This window comes from Telopea speciosissima, chromosome 10, assembly GCF_018873765.1.
Source record: "Telopea speciosissima isolate NSW1024214 ecotype Mountain lineage chromosome 10, Tspe_v1, whole genome shotgun sequence".
Taxonomy (NCBI): Eukaryota; Viridiplantae; Streptophyta; class Magnoliopsida; order Proteales; family Proteaceae; genus Telopea; species Telopea speciosissima.
In genome coordinates, this window is record NC_057925.1 from 44,709,336 (window position 1) to 44,726,235 (window position 16,900).

Consider the following 16,900-nt stretch of genomic DNA (forward strand, 5'->3'; position numbering starts at 1 on the left):
TTATGTACAAATACAGCCTTAAATTTCATTCGAATTGGGCAACTTTGAATGCCTCTAGTAGGGAAAAAATTCACAGGGCAAAAGCATAAAGAGCAGAATCTCTTGCATCACCATTACATAATAATTAAAATAACGATCAGCAGGTAGGAAATCCGCAGAGACACTACCTCTATAACCAAATCCCTTATGATACATACAATTAGTTGCCTGAAGAGCCCAAAATGGATACCAAGTCAATAACCACACAACCCCATCTTCTTCTTCGCAACCTGCAGGAGGTAATACAAAAACATATGTAGAAGAAACACGGGGAAAGAGAAGTGACCCACCATCAGCTAGACTCCACCATGGGATCCCACCACCAAGTATTAGATGATTTGCAGGATTCATGGCTCTCTTAACTACCAACAGCAGCTCGTGGACTTGTGGAGGAAGCAACAGCCAGGGATGACACAAACCGGGAGACGAGCACAGCCTCATTGCTAATAGCCTTTGAGGCTGCCACATCTTCCAAGCGCTTCCAGGCTGATTCCCGTTTCTCCCTTGTCTCCCTTTCCTTCTCTTCATCTTCTTGGAACTTCGCCAAGCACTCCTCCACAAGCTCTGGGTCAGAATCCGTAAAGATCTTCTTCACGTTCAATGTTAAACTCTGGACAGCCTGATTCCAGTGGCTCCGGGTGTTCCTCTCCAAGGCAGGGAATATTATGGGCAATATCACCTTACGATTCTGCGTGATGAGATTTATTATGTGATCATTGTTCCACAGGAATAATGCTCGCTCAGCTACCTGCCACACACATTAAAGAAAAACATCACAATTCTGTTTTACTTGGACAGGGCATCTTGGCTAAACATTTTTCTTCTTAGATCTACCGAAGTTTTCTTTTCTCAAGATGACATTTTCAATGACGAAACGCAACTGCAATGCATACTGGAGAAATTGAATTATAGTCAACATGTCCTTAAAAAGCACAAGATTTCTTGGGAAAGAAAAATAAGAAAATAAAGATTAAAAAGAACCTGGGATGTGACATAACTTTTGCTTAAAGTTAAGGTGTTTACCGAAGAATCATATTAACTACACTCGCAAACAGATTCCAGTTTCAGAAAGCCCAAAAGTGCCTCCCAAGCTTATTTTCACTACCAAATGGATTAATGGAGGTCACACACTTAAACATATGCTAGCAGATTCCCACTTGAATAACACACTGTACATTTGTTAGACAAGTCTTGCTCCTTTTGAGTCTTGCACTACCAAATGGATTAATGGAGGTCACACACTTGGTCGATTAATCAAACATATGCTAGCAGATTCTCACTTGAACAACACACTGTACATATGTTAGACATGTCTTGCTCCTTATGAGTCAATTTCTTGAGTAATAATTCTTAGGAGACAGGACTCATGCACGGGAGATTCCCCCCCTCCCCATCGAGCCCGTCTTATGGGGGGATCTTTGGTCATTTCGGATGGGATTTTATGCCCATCCAACTGTGGCCGTGCATGTGCACGGTTGTGCATGAAAACTATCACCTAATTCTTATCAACCCCAATCATGGTAGAATGGTCGAACAAGATTGCTGCAGCCGATACTGACCGAACCTTCAATGAGTTGAGTCAATTATTGACCCAAACCCACTCACTGCCTTTGTAGTCCCATTGTGCATAGTAACAACATTCTAATGGGATTCTAATCACCTACAGAATAGGGTTTAGAAAACCATGTAATTTCCAGATTCGCAGGGTTAGGAACAAAGCAGAATTTAGGAGAAATCAAATATCAAATGATCAACAAGTTTGAGCCAACCAATATTCAGGTCGAAGGCCCAATTAATGAGGAGAATAATATATCACGATATGAAGAAAATCCAATAGTCAGAACAAGAGATATCAAATAATACTACTGGGGGGGGGGGGGGTAGGATTCTTGAAACAGAAATTCCAGATCAACAAATCGATCCAGCAAACTCATGGCCTTTAAACCAGTAATTCAGAAAATGAACTGATATTGATGTCAACCAGAAAACAAAGCCAGGAAAATAAACTGAAATCTGGAAACAGGGAACTGAAGTTTAAGAACTAAGAAGTCATACCAGAAGTAGGAAACCTGGAAATCAATGGAAAAATGGAATTCTTAAAACTAAAAATGAACTAGAACCTAATACTAGAACTGGAATAGAATTAATATGCTAAACTGAAGTGAAATAGAATGATGATAAAGCAAAACAGAATAGGAGAACTAGAGATGCGCAAAACAAAAGGTAAGAACTGAACTGAATGATTGGAAAACAGGAAAAGAAGAGAAGAAGGGAAGGGAGGGTATGAATCAGGAATCCCATCTGATCCTCTGAAGTGGCATCCCACCAAAACTCAAGCTTGGAGTTACCACCAAGCCATCCCACCAAGGTTTACTGCATCTCACAACACTTGCTCTGAATCTCACAGAACTTTAGAGGCAAAAGCCAGCTTCATTCAATTCATAAATCATGGGGGTGGCCTTAGGCTTACATCTCTTCAAAGTTCAAATAGAACTAAAAACTGAATTCAAACTAAACCTAAACAGGGAAGGAAACCTCCCCAGCCAAAGGCTGTTTTGGAGAGTCCTTAGCAGACTCAAATCTTAGGAAAACCGTAAAACATAACCCAAGCTGTGATGGAGACCTTCCCCCCCCCCCCCCCTCCCCACCCCCTTCGCAGAGTCTGTTTGGGTGTCCTAAAGAAACTAACTGAATAAAACAGCTTAAAACGCAGCTACATTCAGAAAGTCCCTAATCCAGCCAACTACTACCAACAAAAATAAATAAAAAAACATCAACTAGACCTTATGACAGGACTGGTCTCCAGTTTCCTGAAATGACCAGGAAACCTGGAAATTATGGAACTACAGGGTTGTTCAAAGCAAAAAACTGATTCAAGGTTGAACCAGACCACCCAAACTTCATGAGATTCTCTTCCTCTTCTTTCTTTTGCTGGAATTCTACCTCACATTTGAACTTTTTGCTTCTTTTTCTTACCCTTCCCATCCACCAAATCAAACAAATAACAGATAACATATACATCTCAATATTCAAATAATGAAAGAGAAATGTAGACCGTTGCTTCACATCTCAATACGTCAAGAAAGGAATTTCTTGATGACATGCCTCATTTGTCCCACGTGGAAGAGTATAATGTAGCTATTCTGATGGTTGGATACGTAGGGAATGATGTCAATTGATCATGTGTCAAATTTCAATAAATGGCCTCTGATGTTAAGGATACCCTCCCCATGTGTGTCTATACACCCCAAAGTGGACCATCTACCCTTGTGGTAGTCTGAATTTTCAACACTTTATTTTGCCACATGGAAAACTCCATTCAGGTTGAAACTTGACATGTTAGCAAGGGACTTCGGAGTCTACCTATCAACAAAATTCGGGGCCCATCTGAACTGCCATGTGGCAGATATTTGAGGGCTGTAAAGAGATACCTTTCTAAGCAGACCATATGGAAAAGCTCTTCTCCTTAAAATAATATAACAATAAATTTTTCAAGGTCCAGAGCATCACCACTCCAACAATTTTTGTCTCTGTAGCATGATTTTCCCAGGACATGTTGTATATTTGCATATATCATATACATCCAACAAGGTGAGGGCTCATGTCATGATTTGGTTCTTCCCTCCATGCCATCAAGTTATTGCACTATAGAACCTATCTTTGTTCGTGTTTACACATGTATACAAAGAAATAGTGGCCTTCCACGAATCAATCATAAACCCCAACAGGAAGTGTCAGGCATGCCCACCTTCAAGCGATGTCTTTCCAAATGCAACACCCATCATCCAGCCCACTCCCCCCCCCCCCCCTCCCACCCAAATCCCACCCAAAAAAAAAAGGTAATGAGCATTCTACTGGCAAGCCCCAAGCAGAAGCAGCTGATATCATAAAAAGAAGTGACAGACTGACTCTTGCAAAGGGGGTTCTGGACAACAAAAGGGACTCAACAAGATAAGGAAGAGTTGCACAAACAGGCTCAAGCAACAACATGACATATAGTTGTCAAGACTCAAGACAACTAGGTCACCTAGGCGACAAGCGCCCAGGCGTGCAGTTTATGACTGTATGTAATATAACAATGATAATTTTATATAATTATGCTTATATGCAATATAAGTGGGCGAGCCTTGGCGCAAGGGTTAAGTTGCACTATTGAAACCATTAGGTTGCAGGTTCGAAACATGGAAACAGCCTCTCTGCAAAGCCGGGAGGGGGGGGGTACATACATTTGCCCTTCCCAGACACAGAAGTAATGGGAGCTTCGTGCACTGGAACACTCTTTTTTTTTATGCTCATATGCATGACGCAGGCGGAAGGTAAAGATTTGTAACAGAGAGATCAGATCTAATTTATAGGGAGATTAGGGATAGGATAAAGGGAGAAGACGAGGTTTCAAGATCAGATTCTGATCTTGATAAAGAGAGAAGAAGAGACGGGGGCATGAGAGAGAGTATCGTGAGAGAGAGAGGAGAAGAGATGAGATTGAGAGGGGGAGAGAAAAAAAAAGATGTCGAGGAGAGGGGAAGGGATAGAAGGTGATCAAACACACCTGCTGATTTCCAATGAAATCCAATATTCAATTCATTCTTCAAATCTTTCTTTCATTGTTGGATTACATGAGTATATAAAGAAAATAAAAATGACTCTTGGACTCGAGCATTAATCACCTAGAAGCTAACTCCAATAAAGCATTAAACTACCTAGAAACTAATACCAAGTAAAATTAATTACTTACACAAACTTTTGGACTCCTACATAGAAAACTTAAAAGACCCAATTTGAAAACTGAAAAGTCTAATTAAAGCACCTAGAAAAAGAAATCAACTCATTAACTAAGCCTAGGAAAATAAAAAGACACATTAAGAAAATTAAACTCAAGTCTGGAGACTCTTTGGAGTCAACTTCATGGGCCCCACCAGCAATAATATTGCAGGGACTAACCTGGCCAGCCAAAACAGCACGAGTGATCTTCTTCAGGCTTGATACTGCATCAATTCTCCTGGTGTTAGAAAAAAACTCGTCCACGAGTTTTGTAATGGAGGAGGATCAAGACCAAATGATTTGCATCGACAATCAAGCCATAATCAACTTGTAAACATTCCTCGATCCGAAGCTTTTTATCAAAGTAACCATCAGGAAGCACGTAGTCAATTGGCTCATGTAAGAGATCCATTGTTATGATCTTCTGATGATCGTCGTCAAACAACGTCTCCTGGATTGGAATCTGAGTCGAAGACTTGACATCTTCAATTGGACCTTCAATCAATTTATCAGATTCAATCTCAATCAGCTGAGTTTCATCGATCGACTCTTCATGGTCAACTTCAGTTGTAGGATCATATAGTGGTGGCGTGTACCATATGGCTGAGCCTGTGACATAGAATTGGAAGAATCCCCAGAGTACATGGGATTTTTCCCTTTAGTATCATCAATATTTGGTCAACAAAGACTTTTAGGGATGTAACTATAGTGGTGAGAGTATCAACACGATCTAACAATGACTTATTGGAAGCATCAATAGCTGTCACCTTGTCAGTGAGACAATAAACTCCTCTTTGTGGACACTAAACTGTTGAAGAACTTCACTATTGGCTACCATGGTTGGGAAAGTAGGATTTTTTTGGCTCTGATACCAATTGACACAAGCAGAAGATTCAGATCTGTAATAGAGAGATCAGATTTAATTTATAGGGAGATTAGGGATAGGATAAAGGGAGAAGACGAGGTTTCAAGATCAGATTCTAATCTTGATAAAGAGAGAAGAGACGGGGGCATGAGAGAGAGGAGAAGAGATGAGATTGAGAGGGGGAGCAACAAAAAAATGTTGAGGAGAGGGGAAGGGATAGAAGGTGATCAAACACACCTGCTGATTTCCAATGAAATCCAATATTCAATTCATTCTTCAAATCTTTCTTTCATTGTTGGATTACATGAGTATGAGTATATAAAGTAAATAAAAATGACTCTTGGACTCGAGCATTAATCACCTAGAAGCTAACTCCAATAAAGCATTAAACTACCTAGAACTAATACCAAGTAAAATTAATTACTTATAAAAACTTTTGGACTCCTACATAGAAAACTTAACAGACCCAACTTGAAAACTGAAAAGTTTAATTAAAGCACCTAGAAAAAGAAATCAACTCATTAACAAAGTCTGGGAAAATGAAAAGACACATTGAAATATTAAAAGACACTTTAAGAAAATTAAACTCAGGTCTGGTGAATCTTTGGAGTCGACTTCATGGGCCCCACCACCAGCAATAATATTGCAGGGACTAACCCTGACCAGCTTAACCTACGACTGGGCTTAATTGGGGCTGGTTTTTGGACCTATGGTTTGGGTCTAGATCTGATGTGGAACAAAACAGCATGAGTGATCTTCTTCAGGCTTGATACTGCATCAATGCAAGGTGCGCCCGCGCGCCCTCTAGCTTCCTTTTACGTACCGTGACTCATATCATATAATTATACCAGTACACAATAATGACCTAATATGAGAAAATCAACATATAATAAACAAAGTATAGGACATAATATAAGAATATTAATCGAAAAGCAAAGCAATAAACATAAATCAACGTAAACTCGTGTAGTGTCAACAAGGCGTGTTGTCGCCTTGGACCCAAGAAAGAGACTGAACACCTAGCCGGCATAGTTGTCAAGGCGCCGCCTAGGCGTCCAGGCGCTTTGGTCGGCTTGGGCGCCTTGGTCGCCTACTTGGTATCGCCTTGATTTTTTACCCTCTCCAACACCTTGGGTCGCCTAACCGCCGTGACAACTATGCTAGTCGGTGCCTAGGTGACTCATTGACAACTAAAATAATGTCACCATAAGGATTTTGATAGGAAACAAGAAAGATATAGTCCTTTCAAGCAAGAAAGAACTGATTTAGATGGGAAATGAATTAAGACAAATCTAAAATATCCAAAAGAAAGGTTTCTTAGAGAGTGAAAAGGAACTAATTATTGATGGAGCTACATTGCGATTATCAAAACTCTCAACACCAATGTGATAAAGAGCTTCTCTGCCACCCCATAACCTAATATCATGGAGATCTGAACAATTTGTTATAACTAGCGCAAAATCATAGGAGATCAATAATAAAATTTTAATACTTAAGAGCTTTGAGCTGCAATCAACTATTTCATGATCTAAACTCAAGACAAATAGAGTTCCTCAGGTTTTTGAAGCTTTTCATGGATTTTACAGAAAATCACTGCTCTCTCTGGCCTCTGCTATGAAAATTGGATATGTTAACCTTTTCCTTTTCTTTTTATTTTTTATTTTTTAGTTTGTGGGGTGGAGGAAATTGGTGCAATCCAGGGTTCCAAAAACCAAGTTTGGGTTCACAATGGGCCCCACCCAAGTGCCTAAATTGGACAATATGTAATGGGAGTGGCAATCTGGTAATTAACCAGAATTTTCAGGAGGAAACTTGGTAGTTAACAAGGGGAATGAACAAGAGAGGAATTATATTTATTGATCAAGGACAGACTAGGTAATAGCCAAAAAATAAAGAGCAAGGCAAAATTAAGAATAAAGGTAAGCAAAACAATGGAAAGAAAGAATAAAAGAAAGGGGATTTGTGTTATGCAATTGAGGTTGTCTTCAACCTCACAACAAGCAACCAATGGTAGGTGGAATTCAATTTCAGGGGGATTATCTCACTTGAATAGACTCCTGTGAGAGTCTGAAACTTTAGGTGATGATTAGGAACTAGATGGCCTACCGCATCCACTTGATCAACACTCAAATAACCAGCAGAAAAAATCAATTTTGGTTGCTGAAACTCAACCTGGCAGTACCTGATGGTTCAGACTGGAACTCCACTCTGGAACTAGCTACAGTGGTGCGTTTACGTGATCAAATTGGAGGGTTTGGGTCTTCTATAGCAGAGGCATTCCAACCCCAAACTTTAGGAAGAGAAGAGAAGTAATGAGAGAGATTGAATTCGTATGGTGGGGGACTGTTAGATCACCAAAACAGAGTACGGTAACAATGACAGGGAAGAAAAAAAAAAAAAGACAAGGGGAACAAGATCGCAGGGAAGCAAGGAGGAAGAAGAAGAAGAAGAAGAGAGCATGCAAACACAAGCCACATAGGCGCACCCCAATCCATTTTCTATTCCATATTCAACTAGATTCTCCAAGTACTAAAAACATATTTAAAAGAAAAGAAATTACATCTAACAAGGAAACTAAACAAACTAGGAAACTAACATAACAAGGAAACTGGAAAACATAATCTAATTCCTACGTGATCTCCTCAAATAAAATAAAAGATTACATGTTAATCCCATCCTAAAATATCCTACTAGACCAAAGATCCAAATTTGGGTTCTCGGTCTGAGTTCCCAAACAGTTTGAGTCGGTTCAAGTGTTCAACCAAGAATCTGTACCAATTCCCTCAGTGTTGAGGAAAACTAACCCTCGAGTTTTGTAAAACGGGAGAATTGGCACCACTCGATCAGCATCCCCAATCATTGGATTTGATTGAGCAATGATCCAACGTATCTCATGATCAACCGTGTCACGATATCCTGACAATCATTGACAAACAATATCCCTCTGATTGGAATCTGATCTTGGGGTTTCACATCTGCAATAAGACCGTCGTTCAATTACTCAGCTTCAATCTTCATAGGACCGTTTATATCATCTTGATCATCACCTCCGTTGTCCACATTTTCTGCTACCTCTGATCCGTCCTCTGAAGCTTCTATCATGCTCAACACCTCATCACAAAAGCTGTCAGTATTATCAGCAATCTTTCGACAACCTGTCCTAGGATCAATAAGCCCCTGTTTGGAGATCACAAAATCTTATTTGAAAACTTTCTTGGAGTGTACAGATTTCATCTACAATCAAAAGGAATGAATAGTATGAATCAACCTCCATGATGTAGCCTCAGGTTCGGTTCTGATACCAAATTGATACAATTCAGGATTCCAAAAACCCGGTTTGGGTTGCTATGGGCCTACTCAAGTGCCTAAATAGGACAATATTTAATGGGAGTGGCAATCTGGTAATTAACCAGAATTTTCAAGGGGCAACTTGGTAGTTAAATAGTGGAATGGATAAGAAAGGAACTAGTATTTATAAATCAAGGGCAGACTAGGAATAACCAAAACATAAAGGACAAGGCAGAATTAGGAATATAAGTAAGGGTAATAATGGGAAGGAGGACTAAAAGAAAGGGGACTTGTGTTATGTTGTTCAGGTTGCAACCAGCGGTAGATGGAATCCTATGAGTCTGAAACTTTAGGTGATGATTAGGAAACTGATGGCTTACCACATCCACTTTATCAACATTCAAATAACCAGCAGAAAAAATAAATTTTGGTTGCTGAAACTCAACCTGACGGTACCCCCAAATTTCAGAAAGAGGAGAAGTAATGAGGAAGATTGAGTTCACATGGTGGGGGAATGTTGGATCACCAAAACAGAGTACAGTAACAACGACAAGGTAGAAAAAAGAAAGAGAAGGAAGAAGTCAAAATGGCAGGGAAGAGGGAGAGAGCATGCAGGCACACCCAAATCAATTTTCTATTCCATATTCAACTAGCTTCTCCAAGTATTACAAGCATATTTAAAAGAAAAGAAATTGCATCTAATAAGGAAACTAAACAAACTAGGAAACTACTCAAATAAGGAAACTGGAAAACACAATCCAATCTCCTACAGACCGACCCAAATAAAATAAAAGATTACATGTTAATCCCAAAATAGAAATAAATAAAATCCTAAAATATCCTACTAGACCAAAGATCCAAATAAGAGATATTCTTTTTCCCCTAGCGTAAGGGGGGAACGATACTTGATCGGATTTCCTTTTCATGCCATATGCGCTTAGACTTTTCTATTTCCCCTTTTTCTTCCTGGTCCAATATTTGTTCTTAAAGGTCTTCGTTTCCGTGTAGAAGCAAACTCTCCAAATTTATGACCAACCTTTTCTTCAGTGATCTTACAACGAACAGGAGTTTTTCCTTTGTAAATCCATACGGAGCAATCAACGAATTCTGGCGAAATAGAAGATCTACGTGACCAAATTTTCCTGTTGAAAAGAAGATCTCTTTTCTTCTGCATTCTCACAGGAATGCATCAACAAAACTGCCCTTCCATAAAGATTATCGTGGCATGAACTCAAAATTTCTTCGCTTCGATTTCGTCCAACTTAGCTCCTCCTCCTTCATCGTCGTTGGTCCTTCGTTTGTAGTGGTCATTGTATAGTGAGAAAGCTCACCCTTGCTTGCGAGACGAGAAAGCCCTCTTTTACATCATATGAATTGAAATGCAACAACCAATTGTTGTCCTTTTGACGATTAACCACTCCGATACAGACTATACGGAGTCAATTTTGAGAAAGTGAACAGTCAGTATCATACTTCGAACTCCTAATTGTGGCATGTGAAAACAGTCCTTCCCTTGGTTTGAAGCCTTTATTCTTAAGGTCCGTACAGCTCAGGAATGATTATGTGAAACCCAGACTAGCAGAGCACTATATATACACAATTTTTTAAAACTCTACTATAAAAAAATCAACAAGGGTGCCAGCGGTAAATCAGCTTGACTACCGGGAGAGAGTTGTCTAAGATCAGCAGCAAGAAAAGGTTGGTCGTAGATCACTAACGCGCAACGGGGGTCTACGATCAGCTAGGGCGCGAATCCAGCAAGCACTTGAGCGGAGTAAAGCGGATCTACGAGCACCGTTGCGCTAACGTGCGCGCTGTAGTTTTTTAGCTTGTTTTGGCGTGCTAGTTGTTGCTTGGTTCTGGCGCGTGCCTTACTCAAATAGGGGCTCATGGAGTTACTTGGTTAAGGTTGAAGCGCTAAAGTCCTTTTTTTATATAGGGTAGTCGTAGATCAGCTTTTCTTGGCTTCTTGCTTGGACCAAGCAATGATCCCGCCATTGTTCGATTCCCGACTCGAAATCCATAAAAGACATTCTTATCTGGCTGGTGTCAGTCTCTCGGTCGAAGGGATCAATTAAATAATCAACAAGAAAAGCAGCCCCTATTGCGTAAGGGGGGACGATACGATCGGATTGGAACAAATGTTGGGATGACCCACCTAATGAATTCACAGGATCAAGAGGGTATGATCCTGTCCGATCAAGTATCGTTCCCCCCCCTAGCTTGGGTTCCCAAACAGGTTCGGGCCAGCTGAACCATGAATCTGCATCAAGGGGCAGAGAGGGGGGAGGGAGGAGGAATGGTGAACATCACAAGTGTTTGGGGAAGGTCAAATAGCCAGTCTTTGCAAATTACTCAGCTTTGTAATCTTTCAAATAAATTGAATAAAAGACACAAGCATTATTAACTATTGTAAATTTATTTCTCCTTTCAGTAGGAAAGGGTGATGTAGAATTCCAGCAAGAAGAGAATTTGGGCATACTGTTTGAGGCTTGGTTTAGTTTGGGGTCCAACTGGACCTATGGTTCATGTTTGGTTTGAGTTAGGCTTAATTTGGGTCCCAAATGAGTTTTATGGGTCATAGACTTACTATTTTTTGGTTTACTATTGCAATGATCTAATCCTATAAACCCAAATATGAATTTAGTAGTTATTTTCTGTTTTGTAATGCTGTAGAAAAGTTCTTATTTTGAAGAGAGACTTAGGTTATAACTTATAAGGAATTCCTCCTAACATACATAGGGTGTTGGCAGAACCATGGGTTAGAAAGAGCGAATTAGAGAATGGAATGGCTTAATTCATTGATAAGTAAGTCTCTCTATTTATAATAGAGGGGAAAGTTACAAAGGGACTGAAATAGACAGAATTACCCCTAACTAGCTGACTCTATAAGAGCAGCAATCTAATCCTAATAACTTAACAACAAAGCAAGCCCAAAAGGACCAGAATACCCCCACGGTATTCTGGATCACATATTCCTACACTCCCCCTCTAGCTGGAGATCCAGCTTGAACTAGTAAGAAAAAAAACTCCATAATAATTCTAACACTCCCCCCTCAAGTTGGCGCATACAAGGCACTAATGCCCAACTTGAACAAAACGGGAAGAAATAAAGTTGCAGCAGAGTCCAGCTTGACAGATGAATGCAGCTTCCAAATAAACCTTCAAGAACTTGAAAATTAGATCTTCAAAACCTGGGTAGACTTGATCAGCAAACCAGGACTCGAATGTCTTCCAAAAAAGGCAGTTTTCACCAATCTTCTATAGCTGTCCAATGATGAATCTCTGACTGATAATCTTGAAGATAAGCAACTAGGGCAGCAAGCAGCGGAAACAAATGAATCAAGCAGCGGAAATGATCAACCCAACTGTAAATCCTCATATAGGCAGGCAACAAATCCTCAAATAGGCAGGCAACAACCAAATATCTTCAATACTTTAATACTTCAATCTACCCCTTACGGCAAACTCAACCCAATAACGATGGATACCCAATGGCAATGGTGTAAACACTGATCTTCTATGTTTTGCACCAATTGTTCTTACAAGCAAGGTACTAAAACTCGGGTCTCGGTACCAACTCGGCTCTTGGAAAAACCGAGACGAGTCGAGATCTCACCGAGTTGGTGCATTTTTTTTTTCCAACTCGAAGCCTCAACTTTAGGTCAACCCGAGATCTCACCGAGATATGTCGAGTTTTGTCCAGTTAGGTAAGGTATTTAAGTGGTAGGTGGGTTAAAATAGTGGGTCGAAACCGAGATCCGAGATCTCGCCGAGATATTGCACTTTTGAGACTCGCAAGCAGTCTCGTCTCGGCTTTTCCAAAAACCGAGAAACTCGGCGAGATCTCGAACTATGCTTACAAGTTCTGCTTCTGCAATGTCTGCAGGCGTACTGTACATAATCTCCCCCCTCACGTGTAATAGTACACGTGGACATAACAGAGATGATGAATGAGATCGTGCAAAAGGATAACCTTCCATAGTTCTCCAAAGGTGTTATGGGTAATGTAAAAGAAGAAGTAATGGCAAAGTAGATTATACCATAAACTTCCAAAGTGGTTATTGGTAAATGCCAAAGGTATGGTATGGGAGATGGGTAAGGAAAAAAAAGCAGTGGGATAAAGAACCATGGACACAAACAACGCAACACAGTAATCTTCAACCTTCTTCAATCGATCAAACTAACTCTGAAACACCAATCTCCAATGATCAGATCTGAATTAAATAAAAAACAGGTCTGATTTGTTATAAGGAGAAGGCACCATTTTTCAAAACTTAATCGATCTTCACACAAGGAAGAATCAGTGTGCTAAATTCCAATCTATAACTCCCATATGCTGAATAGAACCGATGAAGATATCTGGGCAGAATTGATGTAATAAGCTTCTAGAAAACTTGGATCAGTCTTGAGTTAGTGAACAATGCTAGGATCATAGTTCGAGAACTCGCGAGATCTCACCGAGTTTCTCGGTTTTTCGAAATCCCGAGACGAGACTGCCTACGAGTCTCAAAATGTCAATATCTCACCGAGATCTCGGTTAGACATAGGAAAATGCCCATCTAGGTCCTTTATATGAGTACCAGATCTCGAGATCTTACTGGAAATTCTTGGTATACAGACACCTATCTATGCCAGGAACCAAGACAGACAAGACAGACACTTATTTATGCCTAATATCATTTACTTAAGATATTATTCATAAATAAGCAAATACCCGCTATTTGAATCCAATAAAAATAGTTAAAAAATCAAATTCCAAAAGAAAAAAAAGTCAACCCCCCAGTTCAAGAACAAAAACTGAATTTTCGGCGGTAGGTGCAATTTTCAACTTTCTAATGCTGGAGTTTTTCTCAAATCTAAAAATTCCATAAATCTTAATATGGTAACAAGTCCAAGATTGCTAAAATCTGATTTATATTGAAAGAGTTATGTACCGGTCAAACTTAATTCGGTGTGCGCGAATGCTGTCAAAATCGCTCTGAATGAAGATAGTTTTTTGGACATCAAAACAACTGAATATTTTACCGCACTTTGAGATTTTTAGCAATGTTTTACCATATTAAGATTTATGGAATTTTTAGATTTGAGAAAAACCCTAGCATTAGAAAATTGAAAATTGCACCTACCGCCGAAAATCCAATTTTTGTTTTTGAACTGGGGGGTTGACTTTTTTCCTTTCGGAATTTTATTTTTTAACTATTTTTATTGGATTCAAATAGGGGGTATTTGCTTATTTATGAATAATATCTAAAGTAAATGCTTTGCTTAAATGATATTAGGCATAAATAAGTGTGTTTGTCCTGTGTCTGTCCTGCTTTCCCACTAACTGAAACTCCTATTTGGACTTTGTTTTTGCAAAATCTGATAGTGTCATTGTGTTTAAATGGCCTAAAATAGGCTGAATACCAAGTTTCAGACCCAAACTAGGTCTAAAACCCACCAAGATGAGGCTTCGAGTTGAGAAAAAAAAAATGCACCAACTCGACGAGATCTCAACTCAACTCGGTTTTTCAAGGGTCCGAATTGGCACCGAGACCCGAGTTTTCGAACCTTGGCTGGGATCAAGCCCTCACAGTAAACTGGATATAAACTTGTAGAAAAGCTTCACACAGCTTAATAGAATCGTAGTTGCAACCAATAAGCTTGGAACACACTGTTGTAATCCCAAATAGAAGCCAATCTCCAAGGTAGTAGATCCGACTCTTCAACAATGTGAAAGAAATTCGATCTCCAATAGTAGGATACTCAGTCTCAAGAACAAGTCAGCATTATTCCACATAAAGGCAGCAGTAACAGGTTAAGCAGTCATGCTTATAGAAGCCAATCAATAGAACTAGCAAGGTATGTAGTAAAGCTCAATAGAACAAGCAAGTATAAAATAATAACTCAGCAGATCCAATAGTAAGTGATGCAGCTAGCCACATAGGAACTAGAAAATAAATAAGTTGATAGTTGGTGAAATCGAGCCATAAGAGTGAAACCTGAATTTTTTCAAAAAAGAAAAGAAAAAAAACTCCAAGAATGATGTTGTCATTTGGGTTGAATACTCCTTTGATGTTGATAAAAGTCTCCTAAAAAAATCAGCAAGATAGGACATCCCTTCCCCTAAGATCAATTAGAGTCGGGGTTTTGTAAAAAACCCTGAAAGTTGAGATCGACTGTAGGGAAGGGGGCTTCAAAAAATTGATGATGACTTGTCAAAGTGATGATGTCTTGGCATAGATGTTGTCCATAGCTGCTTGAATAGATCTCCAATACGAACACCCAATCGCTTGTAGGGTTTGAGACTTGATCTTCAAGTGGGAGAAACACCAAAAAGTGCAAAAAAAATAGGACAGCATCTATCTTGTGTGAAAGAACTTCTTCAAGCCATGAATAATTGAAGTAAATTGCCTCTCTTGATAGTAGAAACACCTCTAAAAAACTCCAGAAGCAGCGGGTAACCCTAACCCAAAAAATGAATTAATGTCAGGGTTTTGGAAAAACCCTGAAAAGTAGAGATCGATTGGGGTAGGGGACTTCTAGAAAACTTGGATAGGTGCAAGATTGAGGTCAAGTGGTCCTAGTAATGGAAGTAATCAGCCCTCCAAAAATCAGTAAAAGCTAAAACCTGTAACCCTAAATTCGATTGGAGTCAGGATTTTGTCAGGGTTTTTAGCAGGTAACCTAATTAGACGGTTAAGGAAGCTTTGCTGTAAAATCTAATCCAGCCATCAGAAAGGGTCCAAACCTAGGTTGAGTGGGGCTTATAGTAGTAGAAAATCACCCTTAAAAAATCAGTTGCAACTGAAAGGAGGAACCCAAAAAATTGATGGAGTCAGGGTTTTGAAAAAAAACCCTAATAAAGGAGATCGATTGGGGTAAATCAGGTTGGGAAAGAAAAGAAAAGAGAGTAGATGGAAGAAGGTAGATAGGTGCTGGGAATGGTTGCATAGGAAGCTCCAACAATGGAGGATCAGCCTTCATGAGTGAGAGGAATCTGATCTTCAAAGAAATTGGAGACCTTCAAATCGCAGAGATTGTTCCAGCAGATATCGATTAGAAAAAGTAATTACAAAAAAAGGTAGATTGGGAGGAGGGCAGCAACTAAATCATTGGATGATTTGATTACCTCATTAGTGTTGCCCCCTTACAAGGATGAGAAGAAGGTGAAACCGAGAAAGACAGAAAGGAGGGAGAAGTCGATTGAAGAAAAAAGAGTTTTTTTTTTCTTTCTAACCTAGGTCAGACCTACTCGGATACCATGTTGGCAGAATCGTGGGTTAGAAAGAGAAAATTAGAGAATGGAATGGCTTAATTCAATGATAAGTAAGCCCCTGGGGAAAGTTACAAAGAGACTGAAATAGACAGAATTACCACTAACTAGCTGATTCTATAAGAGCAGCAATCTATTCCTAATAACTTAACAACTAAGCAAGCCCAAAAGGACAAGAATACCCCCACGGTATTCTGGATTATATATTCCAACATAGGGGTTTCCTACTTTAGTAATTGCTATGGAGCTATAAAAAAAGGAGACGGGCCTAGACACTCCAATTTTTTGACAAGAAAATTATAGCTCTTTGCTGTGATTTTCTGTGAGATGCAGTTTGCTCTTGTGAGATCCAATGGCAACTGTTAAGAGTTGTCGATTAGAGTTTACAGGTTTCTGGGGATACTTTAGTCTTATTTGTGTTTTTAGTTTATTCTATTGTCTTAGCCTCTTAGGGGTATTTTGGGGAGTTCATATGTAATTCTTTTGCTGCTGATATTATAAATAAGATTGCCCTCCCCATGATTTGATCTTAACCAAATCGTAAGGGAGGTTACCCTATCAGTTGATCTCTCTTTCTTCTCCTCTCTTTCTCTACTTTCTTCTTCTTCTTTCTTCATTGCTGCTGATCAGACTTAGGGTTCTATTTTGTTACATGGTATCAGAGCACTAAATCTGATCAATAGTTCTCT

The 16,900-nt window shown here is 39.5% G+C and overlaps 1 protein-coding gene across 1 annotated transcript in view; it reads right to left on the reverse strand.

The window, feature by feature from the left end:
* Positions 1 to 16,900, reverse strand: part of LOC122644235 (serine/threonine protein phosphatase 2A 59 kDa regulatory subunit B' gamma isoform-like) — a 25,604-nt gene continuing 8,704 nt past the window's right edge. Inside the window, exon 3 of the mRNA XM_043837859.1 lies at positions 1 to 787. Within this exon, the coding sequence (XP_043693794.1) occupies positions 398 to 787 (390 nt within the window). The 3' untranslated portion in view covers positions 1 to 397. The remainder of the gene's footprint in view (positions 788 to 16,900) is intronic.